At 34.2% G+C, this 17,080-nt stretch overlaps 1 protein-coding gene across 1 annotated transcript in view; it reads left to right on the forward strand.

The window, feature by feature from the left end:
• Positions 1-2,696: 2,696 nt before the first annotated feature.
• PHF6 (PHD finger protein 6) overlaps positions 2,697-17,080 on the forward strand; it is a 39,886-nt gene continuing 25,502 nt past the window's right edge. The window contains exons 1-4 of the mRNA XM_012653489.1: positions 2,697-2,886; positions 3,133-3,234; positions 16,322-16,455; positions 16,722-16,765. Coding sequence (XP_012508943.1) covers positions 2,749-2,886; positions 3,133-3,234; positions 16,322-16,455; positions 16,722-16,765 — 418 coding nt within the window. The 5' untranslated portion in view covers positions 2,697-2,748. The remainder of the gene's footprint in view (positions 2,887-3,132; positions 3,235-16,321; positions 16,456-16,721; positions 16,766-17,080) is intronic.

Consider the following 17,080-nt stretch of genomic DNA (forward strand, 5'->3'; position numbering starts at 1 on the left):
GTTATTTCTACCTTAGTGCTTCACAGCATCTTGGAAAATCAGAAATGCATTGATTGCTTCAGCCCAACTAATCTGGCTTTTATTTTTTTCAGACATTTAAATTATATTTTTCATGCTGTTATTGTTGCCTCTTTATTTCTGCTTTTTAGCATTTTCCATGTTATGTTTCTTTTAAGGAAAAGGTTTCATTGGGTGAAAGCATCAAACTTTGATTTGTGCATGCCCTGAAAATCCTTTTAGACTAAAATTAAAACTCCATATAGCTGTGGAACATTATGAACCCCTTAGTATTGGTCCTTGGAATGCCCTTACTCTGCTTCATCGGAGACCTCAAAATGTGACAGCATTAGATAAAAATCTGTATTTTTATGATAAAGACATTTTTGCTAGGAGTCATTGTTTCCATGATGTTCTCCACTTCATGTTTTACAAGGAGGCTGTAAAAAAAAATTACCAAGATATACACAGATGCATTATTTGAATTTTAGTGGAAAAATCCATTTAGTCATTGCACATTGGGGAAAGTTTTTAATTGGTTTATTGCACTTTTTGTGTGGCTCTGTTCACTTTACAAATTACATTTAAACTGATTACAGAAAAAATGCAGTAGAATATTTCTGAATGCGAAGTAAAGTGTACCTTTTTTCTTTTTTAAATTTTGGGGTCTTAGGTATCTAGAAGGGCAGATTCTCAAAATTAGGATGAGAAATTTTCCTGTTTATATGTTGAAAGAGGCAGAATTCAATATGGATAGGATTTTGGGGATGCCATTTCAGAATTAATATTAAGAATGATAAGTGATTTTTCCACTCTAGGAGTTTTCTTTATCTTAAGCCAGTTTTATAGCCAGTGCTAGGATTGTATAGAAATTACACATTAAGGGTGTCTGTACAGATTAGATTTATACTGTACTATCCTTTCAAATGGCCAGGATGACCGGGAGAAATGCTGAATACATTACAGTGATTTCAGAGGACCTACTAGTCATTGCATAATAGTCAGGAAAACTAATTTAGAACTCAAATAGAAAATTGTGGTGCTATTTGTGAATTTTGGTATTTTGCATAGTTAATTCTAAAAATTTGGGCAGCTATATTCTTGATAAAGCAACTGAACACATACTTGCCTGAGCAAATGCAAACACACTTCCCCTTTTGTTTCTTTTGTTTCTCTGTTATGTCCTTTTTTTCCCCCTTTAATCCTAAAAGTATTTGCTGCCTGTTTTCAATCAGTTTCACGGTTTATAGCCAGTGCTGTGAATACAGTACTATTGTAAAGTATCCTATGCCATTTGGAAAACTCTGGTGTTTAAAAGTATAGATAGCATTAAGAGTTTGTTAAACCCATCAAAGCAGACTGTCACAGCCTTTGAAGTTTTGTTAAAAAGAAAATCCTAGATATAAATTGATGAGAAGACATGTTTTCTTTGTGGCTTCATGTTAAATTTTGATTAAGTATCTGCATTTTTATATTGAAAATTACTGAATGGTTTTCATACTACCTTGCTGGCATCCAGCTGCTACTGTTCGTGTTGGTGAGCAAATGCTTCCAGAAAGCTGCACTGTAGTGTTAGTCAGCTTTTTTAACATAGTAATGTGAAAATGTTCAAATATATAGAAAAATGGAAAGAATTTAGTAAATTAATTTTAAGACAAAAGTTTGAAATTTTATTGATTGCGAAGTGTTTTGTTTATGGGTCTTGAACTGCTTAGTTCTGTTGATTTGGGAAAGCTACACAAATCAAATAACTGATTTTAAATTTGTTTAGTATTGTTCAGAAGAATCCATGTTGAAATTGATGATCTAAATCTGAAACCTTCATGTTAGAGCTTTTCTTCCCTTTTCTGACTATACTGTGCTATCTATAATTAAAATGTGACCGAAAAACATTTCTTCCTGTACACAATATTACTAATTTAAGTATGGAAGTTACTGCATTTAGAAGACCATTATCAGTTTGTGACTTTAATTAATAAGCAGATTTGGAATAAATCTCAGACTCATATAATATGTTTGTTTTATAAATAATTGGGTCCTAAAGCCTGCATTCTTGGATAGACTGTTTGAAGCTTAGTTTTTTCTTTACTTGAACAAGGAATAGAATTGTAAAAGATAATTTATTAAAGACATATACATGATTTTTTAAAACTCAGAAATAATTCCAGTTTTAAAAATAAGCATTCCAAGGTCATAGTTTAGCAAATTCATTTTAATTTATTTGTTGCATCAACATATGAACTTTAAGAAATCGTGCAATTATAGAATTCTGTTCCCTCTGAATATTTTGTAGTTTTCTTAGTAGTTTTTGCTCTGTTCTTAGATATGTAATTCTTTGTCTCCTTGAAGGGGCACCTAGCTATACATGAAAAATATTTTACATTAATTATGCCAGCAGGCGATGATTTACCATTGTACATTGTACATTGTTATCCACATAGAAATAGTTCTAATTATTTCACATATCACCTAATTTGGGAGCAGTTTGATTTTTCTCAATTACTCTAAACTTTAATTAGTTATCTATTTGTATTTTTTATGGAAGTATCTTAGGTTTTAATATTGATTCATCTATCTATACTAAATAGCCATTTTAAAATGTGTATATTAAAACCTAGGTCAAACATTAAACAATTTACATGAATATATATAAACAGATTTTGAAACAAAATTAACTATTTTGTTGCCTTTTTTATTCTCTGTAGCATTTCTTGAGGCTTAAAGTGGCATTCTAAAGGCAATTTAAAAATCATGTCAAGCTCAGTTGAACAGAAAAAAGGGCCTACAAGACAGCGCAAATGTGGCTTTTGTAAGTCAAATAGAGACAAGGAATGTGGACAATTACTAATATCTGAAAACCAGAAGGTGGCAGCACACCATAAGTGCATGGTAAGTATACGGGCAGCAACCAAGAGACCTTGAAACCATTTACAAGAATCTTAATAACACGTGAATATTCCTGAATACTAAAAAAAAAAAAAAAAACAAACTCAGTTAAATTTTTAAGCAATGGTTTATCACTAATACTATGCCATTTTTACTAGAAAATATCCTTTTAAATTTAACATCTTATTCACTGTTTTGCTGTAATTAATTTATATATGAACCTTAATTTTTTTTAAATGTAATTTATAGCTCTTTTCATCTGCTTTGGTATCATCACACTCTGATAATGAAAGTCTTGGTGGATTTTCTATTGAAGATGTCCAAAAGGAAATTAAAAGAGGCACGAAGCTGGTAAGTTGGTATTTCTGCCTCTTGAGAATAAAAATTATTTTAAACTCATTATGGAGGAAATTGCTTATTTTAGAGTGTATTGCATTATTAACTGAGTTTAATTTTAAATTGCAGGCTTTTTTTCTGAGCCAGCAAAATTCAAGGCTGGGTTTAACTTACTTACCACTCAACAAAAAGGAATAAATCAATATTATTCAATTCTTTCAAAAATAATTAAAATTTTCTTGGAAGCTTTATTTACTTAGAAAACAAGCAGTTTGCTTAATTTGAGTGTATTGTGTGTTCATTCAAATATAGTTTTCATAATTCTGATATGTTTTCATCTTCTATAATAAAGTTGTTGTCATTACAAATGAAGATGAGAGTACCCTCTCAAGAGGAAATGTTAGCACTTGTTGAACAAAGTATTTTACTGTGGTTGAGCTATATAAAACGGTATTTATGACTTTGAACAACTTTCAGTGAATATTGCAGGAGTTTTTGTGAAGCTATGCTAGAGTGATGTTCCTGTAGTTGTCTTTGCTACCAGTAACCAGACTGGCAAGATATTATATGCTTTATTAGAAACATAGTGTCATCTCAATTGGTATTTATGACACACTATGGTTTACTTTGAAACAATTAATGGAAGGATTTATTTTCATTTGGTTTTCTCATTTGAACTTTTTATTGAAATTACATCCATAAATGTACCTTCAGTAGCTTCACTATTAAGTGTTCCATTATTTTAAATCTGGGTTTGGCAGAACATAGATCTATGTTCTTAGTCACTGAATACTCTCTTATTTGACAAAGAATTTGAAATGGTAGTTTTTGGATGAAATGGTGATGAGAAGATGGGTGCTATCATTTTGATGATCAGGAGTAATATGTTCTGAAATGTAGTCAGTCTTTTAGTATTAGATAAAAATCAATATGAAGAAATATAAGTTCAAAGATAACATTTGAGATTTGCTTTAGGATAACTAGTCTCAAATCCTAGTACCAGTATTGGTACAAATGAGGATCCAGATGTCAGACTGTTTTTGTTGTAGTAAGACCTTAACTGTGAAAGTTTATCTTCCTCACCGCCAGAACTGTAGGTAGTAATAGAAAGCTTCATTTTTAAAAATGTGATTTTTATTTGGTGGTTTTAGATTTCATCGTGGTACTGTAGTGTGCTGATTTCTGAGAACCAGAGCACTATGTTTTTATTTCCTAGTCATTAAAACAAATGCAGATACAAAGAAAGAATGCTATTTACTTGAAAGTGGTTGTGCTGTAAACCTTATTACTCCATTATTTATTCCTTGGCATTGTGAATATCACTGGAAAATGCTTCTGTATCCTGACTTGTTAGCATTTTTGTCACTTAACATGGCTCCTGTAGTCAGAACAGGAGCAGTTTGGGCCCCTAATGTTGAAATATTATTAACAAATGCAGTGCCTAGTTTTTACATGTTACATGAAGCGGGAGCATACATCTGGCAGCATTGCTAAATTCAATGGAGATTTAACTTATTTGGATTCATTTGTTAAGAAAACATCAGAACTTTATGCAGGTTTCCCTGTTATAAATTGTTTTGATTAATTTTTAATGTTATAGGGAGTGAAATTTGTTCCCTAAATGCAGTGTATTATAAATAACTAAACTTGTTCCTTGATCTAGGGAGTGGAACAGTATTGGGGGTTGAGAACACAAGCTATAGTAACAGCATCTCAGCTCTGTCACCTACTAGCTGGGTGACCCCGAGTAAGTTATTTACTTCTCTAGGCCATGTTTTTTTTACTTGCAAAAAGAGGATAATGACAGCACTTGCCTTCCAGAATTATTGCCAGGATTAAAAGAGAGAATGTATAGGATTTAACCTGGTGCTTAGGACATAGTTAGGACCTGATAAATAGTAGCCACCACTGTAGTTACCGTTTATAAATAAAAATAAGACCTTGCTGATATCATTGTAGGCTAAGGAAAAGCATGCTGGGCCAAGAAGTCAGGAGGCCTATTTTTTTAATGGCTGCCACTATGTAACACATTATGTAACTAAACGGTAATGTTGCACGACTAAAAAGTGCTACAAAAGATACAAAGAGTTACCTTAGAAAAGGAGTTTCAGATGCCGTTTTTGAGACTGTGGAGATCTAGAGTTGAGGAATAGTGGCAGAGGGGAGAACTTTCAGGCCTGGGTGTATTACTTTGCTCCTTTGCCTTTCCCCAAAATGTCAGAATTTAAATAACTTATATAGGAAATAGGAGGGCAGCATTTGCATATTTAACTTTTAAATAATTTTTAAGATTCCTTTTTGCCTTCAGTGGTGCTCCTTTCATTATACTGTTTTTGCACGACATGCTATTAAGTAACCAAAGTTCCAGATTTTAGTTTTCTTCTCTACTTTTCTTTGTGTAGATTGGTCTAAGCAATAAAAGGGCTATAAATCAAATAGGAGGGGAGAAAAAAACGTGATGAGCTTTATGTAACTAGATAAACTACATATAAACTAGATAATCAGCTTCCCTGATTGACTTTTTAAGGCATTTTTATCCTGTGAGCCTGTTTGCCCTGGCTCCTGTTGATCTGGATTTCTGGGTGAAAAGTAGGTCATGAATAATCATTGAAAATCATTGAAAACAGGAGTACTGGCCCCTGAATGCTTTCAAGACAGATTTTAGTCTATACCTGGTATTGGCTCCAAAGTTGCTCATTTGCCTCAAAGAAAAGAACAGAGATAAGAGACTGGGCCTTGAGGCAAAAGCCGATGTCTGTTGGTGGCCAGGTGGGTCGGAGTTTTGGGAGGCTGGGAGGGCTCAGTAGAGCAGGAGGTGTGGGTGTGTGATTTCTGTGTTCTTGCTGCCATAGGCAATTTTCCAAGGTTTTCACATCAGCCACAAAGATCAGTGAAGGAAAGCCATTCTGCATGAACATATTCATTTCTTTTACATCATCTTTAAGTATTAATATATAGCACCAAGATAGACCAGGAAAAATTGGCCAGAGTACTGAGGCATTTATCATTTGAGGCCCTGTTTTTGCAGTTTGGACAGATATATATTTTTCCAGAATGATTTCCAGTTCCTACTGAATCCATATGGAGATACCACATCTGTACCGTCTATTCTTATTCTCCAGACATCTAGCCAAAAAATGCAAATTTCCAAGTAAAATTATGAATTATCATTGCTTTTTTGAATTTGTTTAAGGAAACACTTAAGGAGTATATTTCAAGAACATACTCTTTCTGGATGAAGATAGGTGGTGAGATCACCAAGAGGATCTTCTTTGGATAGCTACTATTCTAATTGGTACCTGTGTCAGATACATATCAGACTGTAAAAACAAAGAGTTCAAAAGGCCATTTAGTTCACCTTCCTTACCCTTAGGCAAGATCCTACAAGCTATCCAAGATAAGACTTTTGTCTGCCCTGTCCCTAAATATGTCAAGAAATTGTGTTTCCTACCCAAGTAACCTGAAACAGGACCAGTAATATATAACTCTTCAGAACTGAGAAATTCATCCTTCTGTATAACTCAAGTATCTCTCTTAATTTAAAGTAATTTATTGTAAGTCTGTCTCCTTCCCTTAAAGAAATATTTGATTTTTTTTTTCCTTTCTTGATGGCTGTCTTTAGGTCACTCCTAAACTTTCCCTTTTTCAAACTAAATTTTACTTATGTGTCTTATAAAACTTTGTGAGCATTTTTTTAATATTTTTTCTAGTAGTAGAGATAACTTTATACATAAAAAAAAAAGGCCGAGTGTGGTGGCTCACGCTTGTAATCCTAGCACTCTGGGAGGCCGAGGTGGGTGGATTGTTTGAGCTCAGTAGTTCGAGACCAGTCGGAGCAAGAGTGAGACCCCGTCTCTACCAAAAAAAAAAAAAAAAAGAAAGAAATAGCTAACGTTTGTTGAACACTTAATATGTGCCAGTGACTAAGCTAAGTAATTTAAATACATGATCCTATTTAATACTCACAATTATACTGTGAGATAGAAAAGTATTCATTTTCACCGTATACGTGAGAAAACTGAGGCTTAGAGAAGAAGTAAAGTAACCTTACTATGGTCATATAGCCAGTAAGTGGCAGAGCTGAGACTTGAATCCTGGGCCAGTTGACTCCAAAGCCAGAACTCCTCATTGCCAGGTTATACTAAACTATCTTCTAAGCTACCCAACCCAAAAATCACTTTTTAAAAAATACAGGGATTAGGGTTTAAGTAGTTTTCAAATAAAGATGGAAGTATTCCTGAATTTAGGAGATAATCAGATAGGAATCAGAACATTAATCTGTTAATAGCATTATTTTGTTAATTTTTAGGACAAAAATCCTGTACACATCCTATGAAAGAATGTTCTGATTATTACCCTCAAGATATTTTTTTGTAGCCTCTGAAAATAAAAAGACCAATTATACGTAGACTTTATTTAGTTATTTACTCAGCACAAGTGGAATGCTTGGCACCCCAGGGAAACAGGGTGTCTGAGAGTTTATGATCTAGATATTGGGCATGCCATGACTCTGCATATAAGACATTCATAGTATACACCTTTTTATTGTTCTGTTTGAGAGGAGTCTTGCCTATTTAGGAAGTTAAGATGGCTTCCTAGAGCTGATAAGTTTTCAAAAATGGAATGAGGCCATCACGGTGGCTCATCCTTATAATCCCAGCAGTTTGGGAGGCCAAGGCTGGAGGATCGCTTGAGCCCAGGAGTTCAAGACCAGCCTGACAACATAGTGAGATCTTGTCTCTACAAAAAATTTAAAAAAAATTAGCAGGGTGTGGTGCCATGTGCCTATAGTTCCAGATACTTGGGAGGCTGAGGCAGGAGGATTGCTTAAGCCCAGTTCAAGGTTGCAGTGAGCTATGATCACACCACTGCACTCTAGCCTGGGTAACAGAGCCAAGACCCTTTCTCTAAAAAAATTAAAATAAAATAAACATAAATAAATAATTGAACGAGTCTAGGAAATAGGTTAGCCATACCAGAATGGGCCATTGAGAGAGGCAGTAATGGATTGGAGTTGAGTAAAGTGAGATAATTGCAGGATCTTTAAACATTAGACAGGAATTTCAACTCTGATAGGAGAGAATGGGAAAGGGAAAAGGAGGATTTCCCAGGAGACAAATGATACACAATAGTCACTGTAAAAAATGAAGTGTGATGGCAGCATATCTGCTCAACATAGATGTCCTGTGGGTATCTTAAACTCAACCTGTCTAAACCAGTATTCATCACCTCTGCACCCTGAACTGGATTCTCTTTCTGCATCCTTTCTTTACCTTCAATTCCTCCTCCTTCCACATCAGTCATGTTGATTCTATTTCTGGGATGTCTATGCCTTTTTTTCTTTCTTAATGCTACCCTATATCCAGTCTTCCTCTTCCCATCCTTCCAACATACTTCTGGGAGTTACTTGATCTCTTCTTTTAAAAGCTAATGTCATTCCCTAACTCAAAACTTTTAATGATCCCTTACTGCATACAAAATAATATCCAGAGACTTTAGCCTGCCATTCACGAGTCCTATATTAACCTGCCTTTTCCATCCTTATCTCATTCTTTCTTCTTTCAGTTTCCCCAACATCCTCTCTCTGCTTGTCCTCACTGCTGTGCATGTACTGATGTTCACCTCTGCTTGTGGTTCCCTTTTCCTCCTAGCTGCTTCTTAACATTTTTTGGGGTCTAGCTTAAAGTTTATACTTTGCCTCTGTCATACAGTATAACACAATATGCATTGTATTTGGTACACAGGTGCAAGCCTTTCTTCTCTACAGCTTTGTGGACTCTGGGAGAGTAAGACTGTATTCTGTTTGCCTGGGGTAGGATTATGTAGGGGTAATGCATGGAAAACACTTAGCATGGTGCTTGTGCTCAGTAGCATTCTAATAAGTGGGCACTCATTTTTGGTTGAATTTGAAGATGGAAAGGGGTTCAATTGAATAATAGTGTGAAGCCTTAAATAATGGGCTAGTAAATTGACCAGAGAAGTCATGGCATAGCATAAAATTCCTTCGTTTTGGTTAATCAAAGTTTTTGTGTTGTTTGCAGCTTTTAGCAGTTTGAAAAGGGAGGAGAGCAATCTAGAGGGAAAAATCAGGTTGGTTATTTCTTCTGGATGATGAAGAGCTGTGTATGCCTCAAACATGAGAGTTCTCATGTTTCTTCAACCTTCTCTCTCCCACTATGGTGTTACTAATATTTTTGTTGTTTCCTTAGGCATCATATTTGTCAAGGCCCCCATATCATATAGAGTCTAGAATTCATCCATCTGTTTATTTATCAAATACTTAATTGAGTGCCAACTTTGTACCAAGCATAATGCTAGTAGCCACTTTGAATATAAACATGAATAAATGTGGTATAGCCTTAGACCTATGTAAACAGTGCCATAGGAGATCTGGGAAAGAGGATCACAATTAATTCTGAGAAGTCAGAGGCTCCATAGAAAGTGACATTTGAAATGTGTTCCACCAAGAGAGTGATGCTGTGAAAGTCAAAGGGGGAAGAGTTTCAAGGAGGAAGAAGTGGTCAAAAATATTAAATAAATACTAAACGCAAGTGCTACCTGAAGTGGAGAATGTGGCTCATATAGTATCCAGTAAGGGCAAAATGGTGTGCTGCCCATATAGAATGATGCTACTTTGAGCATATAGAATGATGCTACTTTGCTGTCTGTGTTCATAAAAGCAGAAGATGCCAGGTTTCTATTGGTGCTAATAAATCCTTAGAGCAGTGGTCCCTAACTAACTCTACTAAATCATAAAAAGGGGTGGAGGGTGGAGGTTGCAGACAGGTGTCTTTTGTAAAAGGTCCCCGGGTGATTTTTGATGAACACCCTTGGTTATGGACCATTGCCTTAGGTCAGGGGTTGCCAAAATTTTGTAAAGGACCAGATAATATTTAAGGTTTTGCAAGCCATATGATCTGAGTTGCATTCACAGACAATACACAAAGAAATAAGGGTAGCTGTGTTGCAATAAAACTCTATCTACAAAAACAAGTAGCAGGCTGGATTGGGCCTACAGGACACCTGCCTTAGGGTATTTTTGGAGGAAAAGGGTAAATTTTCGTCCTGAAGATTTTTTCAGTGGCCTCACTGTCATCTGTGTAACTAGGTGAACATGCATTGTGAATATATTCAGATAAATATGAATTTTTTTAGAAAGCTCCAATTATGACATGCAGATTAATTTTAATGTATGCAGATATCTTACCTGTCAGAGGTGATTAAGCAGAATGGATGTAAGGTCAAAAGTAGAAACTCCAAGTGTAATGATGGAGAAAATTGGGTCTTTGGCTATTACTGAATAAGTTTATTTTTTTAAATGTATGGTTTTTAAATACTTTTTTGTAATTGGGAATACTGTAAATTAATGTCATTATATGTTAATAATTCTCATTCATTTATGCTAATGGAGGAGAACCAAAACCAATAATATAAAATAACTTATGTCTGGTTTTGGGGGATGTCTTGGTACTTACTTGAGTGTGGATGTATATTTGGTGTTCTTCACAGTTAAAATATCACAAGCAGCATGGCAGTTTAGGGTACCCTCCGCTGGAAAAAAACCCATACCTGAGAAGAGCCTAAACATAAAGATCTGAGCTCAGAAAATGTCTGTCTGAACCTTTCAGATAAACAAAAGAAAATTCAGGAGCGCCAATAAGAGAGTTTATATTCCTCATCAATCATGATTCAGAAAGTTGGATGGAGTTGGAGTATGTGATATTCAGAGCAAGTTCAGGAGATTAGGTTAAGTAAGAACTTGATAGGGCTTAGTTCATTTCCCTCCAATTTCTAAGATGTCTGAAATGATCTATTCAGTAACTGCTTAGATTTAGTCTGTTACTCTAGTAAAAACTTAACAAGTACTTTTCAGCAGCCCTATTTTTTAGAAGCACCTGGAATTTAAGGTCCTAATCTATTTTTCAAGCAGCCTATCACTTTTCAATGACTTTTACAGCTTTCAGATTTCATTGATGCTTTCTAGCTTTCCATTTAGACTTTTTAAGTAGTGTTCGTGTTTTTATGAGACCTCACTCAAAATGCTGTATTTAAAAAAATATGCTATAACAAATACCTTAGACCAAAAAAAAATGATTAAAAAAAATAGTAGCTGTAGGATCAAACAGAAACAGTTATCAGTTCATGTTCCACCCTCCCATGAAGTGGCATTCTTTTTAGGAATTTTTAACAGATAAATTGGACAGCTCTGACAGTTAACCAGATAATTCAGAGGCCATTCTATTCTCTAATTATTTGAATGTGTGAGGTACTACTATAAATAAAGCAATGAACCAGGAGTTAGGGAGCATTTTGGGGGCATTTCTGAAAACTTGCCCCAATTGTACGGTCCTGCTTTCTAGTTTTTATTGGAGATAATGTTATATGTTATTAAAAAGAAAGCAATAAAACCATCTGTTATTAAAAACAAAGCAATAAAACCAAACACCTTTGTAAGGAGAGCTGCTCTCACTTTATTTTTGGTTTGTATCTCCTGTGAAAATATCCTTGGTACCCTGTTCCCTGGTCCAAGTGCTTCTGGCATTTTTTTCTTTGCCTACAGGCTCAAGAAGCTGGCCTCTTTTTGTACCCTCCTTTACATTCTCTCTGCATCCGGAACAGGTTTCTTGAGAGTAGTGACTACTTGGCAGTGAGAATTTGTATGTATATGCTGCTAATCAGTTAATGGCATGCATAGTAAATATGCGGCAATTAAGCTGGACAAAGCTAAGTTGTAGAAAGCCCTTCCTCCCTCCCTTCCCTGTGGCTCTATCTAACCTTCAGGTTCCAGCTTTTCCCCAAAAGCCTTCTCTTTCTGCCTGTCCTAGAAGCTGGCAATCTCATTTTAGTTTTACTCCCCTATAGCCACTGAAAAAGCAGTATTTTCACTTTTGTTCTTTAAGGCTTTTTTTGCAAAGTGAATTTCAGTCCTGGCCTAGTTCAGTTGACTGAGGAGTAGGTATGTTCCAGACTCTGGCTTCTACCAGACTTTAACTAAGTCATGGTCCTTTTAGTTCCTTGTGTCTCCTCTCATGCGTGACTTATTTCCTCTTTCATCTGTGCGTCGGCTCCTTGAGACTGTGCTTATGTGACACAACTTAACCTTAAGTTAATGTAGCTTTTCAAACAATACTGTGGAGATGCCATGCAAATATCTGTAATAGGACAGGGCCTTTTTTCCCAATCTCCCCAATTTGGAGCTGGAAATTATTGAGGTTTACTGGGTTTACTGGGTAGCTAACTAAATAGAGGTGTAAGAATAAAAGAAAAATCATTATCTGTGAAGTTTTCACCTTTATTTAAACCAAGAACTTGATATCAGGATACAAGCAGGATACACTGAGAACTAACATTTATACCTAAGTTGGGGACAGGAAATTAGCCCTCAACAGAATATTTTATATGTGGGTCATGCCTTTTTTTTTAGGGGGTGGGGGAGGTCTACCATTGCTCTGGAAAAACATGTGCCTGTCAGGTTAACTTCGATTCTCCCACGTTTGAGGGAGCCATGGATACAGTGCAAGCATAATGAGAAATGGCAGCTGATAGTCACTCTGCTGAGGGCCCATCAGGGACTGTGGCAAATTGGAGAGCAAATGTTTTGTGTAAAGGGGAATACTGGATGTCATTACTAGGGTACAACCAACTGGTGCCTTGTGTTGGTGGTAGTGGTGGTAGGGGGCCCATTTTCCAATAATTCTACTTTTTTTCAAGAGAAGGCCTGTTTCCTTTGGTTTTATTTCCCATAACATTAAAAAAAAAAAAGCCCACACTAGCCACCTATCTGGTTTCCCAGCTTCTTTAATTTTTCTTTTTATCTCTTCTTAGTTCTCAGCCTTGCTGATCTTGTACCCCAAACATTCTTGCTACTGCTCACTCTGTGCCCCTTCAACTGGATTGTTCTCCCCAATTTCACCATTCCCAATCCTAGGTCAGACTGTTTAAATATTTTTAGAAGTACCTGAAGATAATTATGTTAAATCTGCAAGTATTAGAAACATGAATGAGAAAAATATGCCATATTAAAAATTCTTCAATAACAGAATAAGCTTACAATCAACAGATTTATTGAGGACTACTGCATAAGGCACAGTGTTAGTTTTCAAAAAAGAAAAACAGTCTAGAAGGAATTGATGGATAAAATCTATACATTTATAACGATAATCAGCCATATAAGGGAGTAAAATGGCAAGAGCCAAAATGAACACTGTGTATCTTCAGTCTCATAGGAGTTCAGGTAAAAAGGATTATTTTAGGAATATAGCATAGTAGACTTAAACACAGCAGTTATTTTTCCTTTTTGCATTCATAGGTAAGCAAGCAAATGTAAACTTTGTATTTTGGTTTTATTATGGACACTTTTTGCTATTTTTGTTAGTACCTTACCAGAAATTTGCTTGTATATGAATGTTGCATAAAATAGATCCTATGAATTCTAATTCAGCAAAATTCCTACTCCTAATCTTGAAAAGAATTTTCTACTCTGAAAATATTTTTATTGGTATGTCTTCCTCTTGTTCTTCTTCCTTGAGCTAAACTAACAATAAAAATAAATAAGCTTTTTAAAAAAATTATCTGTCCAAAGTTGCCATAGTTAAGTGGTTATTTGCAAAATGGCTTTATTTCACTATAGCAGCCTGAAACGAATTACTTTTGGCAGATTTGAATTTATAACCAGCCCAAAACAATTTTGATATATTTTGGGCTTTTGGTTTCCGTCTTATTCTCACCAAACTGAGAGACAGGTATTGGAAGCATTTGCTAGAGTATTCCCAATATGTCTTTTTAAATAATTTTTTTTTGCATATAAAAGTACTTTTTCCCATTGTAGAAAAATCAGAAAATATAGGAAATTGTGAAGAAAACCAGCTACCTGGAGATAGCCACTCAGCATTTTGCTATATTTACTTCTACCTATTTTTAAAGAATATATGTTATAAACATACTTGGGATCATAATTCACATAGTTTTGTATCCTGCCTCATTTTTTCCCTTAACATTATACATAAATCTTTTCTATGCCATTAGAATTTCTTTGAAAAGAGTGACTGTAGAATATTTCTTCACATGGGTGTACTATAATTTATTTAAACATTTTTTAGTTGTTTTCCATAAATGGTTATACATTTTGGACTGTTCTAAATAATTCTGCAATAAATATGCTTGTACATTAATTGCTTGAGTCTGATTATTTTTTAGACTAGATTTATAGAAGTAAAATTACTCAATCAGAGAATACAAACTTTTAAAAAGCCTTTAATAAATAAGGCAAATTACTTTCCAGAGAGCGTGTACCAATTTCCAGTAGTATACAAGAGTGCCCATCTCACTGTGTCTTTGCCAATGTTGAGCTCAATACAGTATTTTTAATACCACCTCTCCTTTTAGTTTTTTGCTTGCTAATTGAATTCAGTAATTTTTTTAAAGATGTACCAATCCAAATCTGTTTTAGAATAAGTTTTAAGATAAACTACTTGCAGTAGAATTCTTAATGATGTGGGATAATGTTCAATTTATTAAGTCAAAAAATTAGGTTGCAAAATAGTATATGTAGAATCATATAGAAAAATACTTTCACATAAGCATTGTAACACTTACAAGGCATCTCTGCTTGATGAGTGTGAGTGATTTTTAGATTTTCTTTTTGTTCCTCTGTGTTGTCCATAATTTCTGTAATAAGTCTGTTTTTTGGTCAGATATGTAATTACTAAAATAATAGAACCTCATAATTAAGCTGCTGTTCAAATCCTCTACGTCCTTAAGAATTTATAAGCCATCCAAAAGCTTTCCCTGCTTGATAATTTGACAGGGTATTTCTTTTTACAGTAATACTTTAAAGTTTCTATATTTATTTAAGGAAGTGGGGTATTTCTTGAGTAGTAATTATGGGCACTGGCCCTCCTGTTTTCTGAGAAGTACCTGTATTGAGAGTGTTTCTGTTTCTAACTTGTATATGAGTATTTTTTAAATGATAGCTTGAATGAGAGTTTGAGTGTTTGACTTGTTCAGAAAAATATAAGAAATTTTATTGGAATTCATATTAATCTTTTGGTATACCAAAATTGCTTAGGGGCCAAGTAATCTAAAAGTTAGGATGGAAAGTGTTCTTTATGTTGAAATTAATAAAGAGGAATGAGAACAGTTTAGAAAAAGGTATCTAGCAAGCAAGGAACAAATTAAAAGTTAAGACTTACTTATTGTGAATCTGTTAATATTTTGGAATGGCATTTTTAGCTTAGGAAATCGCCTCATTAAAAGTTCACTCAGTACACTGTGATATGTTAAACAAAACCGCTAACAATTATTATGTACTTCTTTTAAAAGAATTTTTTTCTAAATCTAAAGCATGAGCTAGTTAACCCATATGAATTATCCAATAAAAACAGAAGGTAAGGTATATTAAAATATGTTGAAAGAATTTGTTCTTGTATCTGTTTGCTTCAATTCATAACACAAGAGGTAAGTAACAGATTAAATTGAAGTAGATGAGCATATTTTCACAGTATAATTAACTTGACATCACAAAGTATTCTCAGAGCTTGAGGTATTAAAAAAAACTTCCTTCCCTCAAACTGAAGTAAGTGAGGGCAGAAAAAAAAAAAACTACCTAAGTCTTTTATCATCTCTCCTTCCCTCGCTTTAAAATGAATTTATCAGGTTCTCAAATAGTATGTGAGATTTTTTTCCCAAAGATTTTCATTGATTAAGTGGAAATTTTAAGGAAAAATTTTTTCTGGTATGAGACATTTTCCCTAGTTAGTTATACCCAGGAAGATCTGGATGCAAAAAAGGCCTCACTCTTTTATAATGTTGTGTACAGCTCACTTTACTGATTTGCAGTATTTCAAATTTTCTCTTGACCACAATGACAAAATAGACATTAATATTCTGTTAATTTTGTCAGTGTTAGCCATGGGGAAAAAATGCCCCCTAAAGAATTTTATTCAAAGTATTTTTAAGAGAGAAAACAAGACAAATTACATTAATTACAAAATTTCTCAATAACCAATTTGTTTTCCTTGACAGAAATTGATATGCCTCTAACCTGATATCACAGCCTTAGAAATTCACATGCTAATAATATTATTTTGTTGTTTTACTGTAGATGTGTTCTTTATGCCATTGTCCTGGAGCAACAATTGGTTGTGATGTGAAAACATGTCACAGGACATACCACTACCACTGTGCATTGCATGATAAAGCTCAAATACGAGAGAAACCTTCACAAGGAATTTACATGTAATTATTTAACTTCTCTTTAAGTTTTTTTTAACAATACTTTATTTAGGCTTTTGTAAAAATTTTTCCTGTTTCAAAGCATTTCATCATCCCATAAAGGACATTTTGATAAGGAATTTAATACTTAGAGAAATGGTATAGGACATTTAATAATATTTTTTGTAGTTAGCTTGTGAATAGGGTAAAGTGTACTGCTCGTTTTCTTAATTTGAAAAATGAGTTTAGTTTGCTTACTTGATAATTTTTTAATTCTTAATGTTTTATAGGGTTTATTGCCGGAAACACAAGAAAACTGCACATAATTCCGAAGGTACGTCGTTCAGCCACTTTTCAGTTCCAAGAAGAAATTTGAGTAAAATATGAGTGAATTATGCTATGTTATTTTTACCATAAGACATATCTCAATATTAAATACATTTAATGATTGAGAAAAGTGTTAGGGTAAACTAACGTGCATAGTGAAACAAGATCTGAATTTTTAAGAAAATGTTTACCCCAAAGTTCTTGTAACGTGTACATTGAAAAGTTATTTATCTTTAGTAAGAAATGATGCTAGTGGTTACATGTTTCTGTAAGGGTAATATTTGAGATCCTTGATACTGTCAGATATTACAGATAATATGAA

The sequence above is a fragment of the Propithecus coquereli genome, unplaced genomic scaffold, assembly GCF_000956105.1.
Source record: "Propithecus coquereli isolate 6110/MARCELLA unplaced genomic scaffold, Pcoq_1.0 Scaffold42, whole genome shotgun sequence".
In the NCBI taxonomy this organism is placed as follows: domain Eukaryota; kingdom Metazoa; phylum Chordata; class Mammalia; order Primates; family Indriidae; genus Propithecus; species Propithecus coquereli.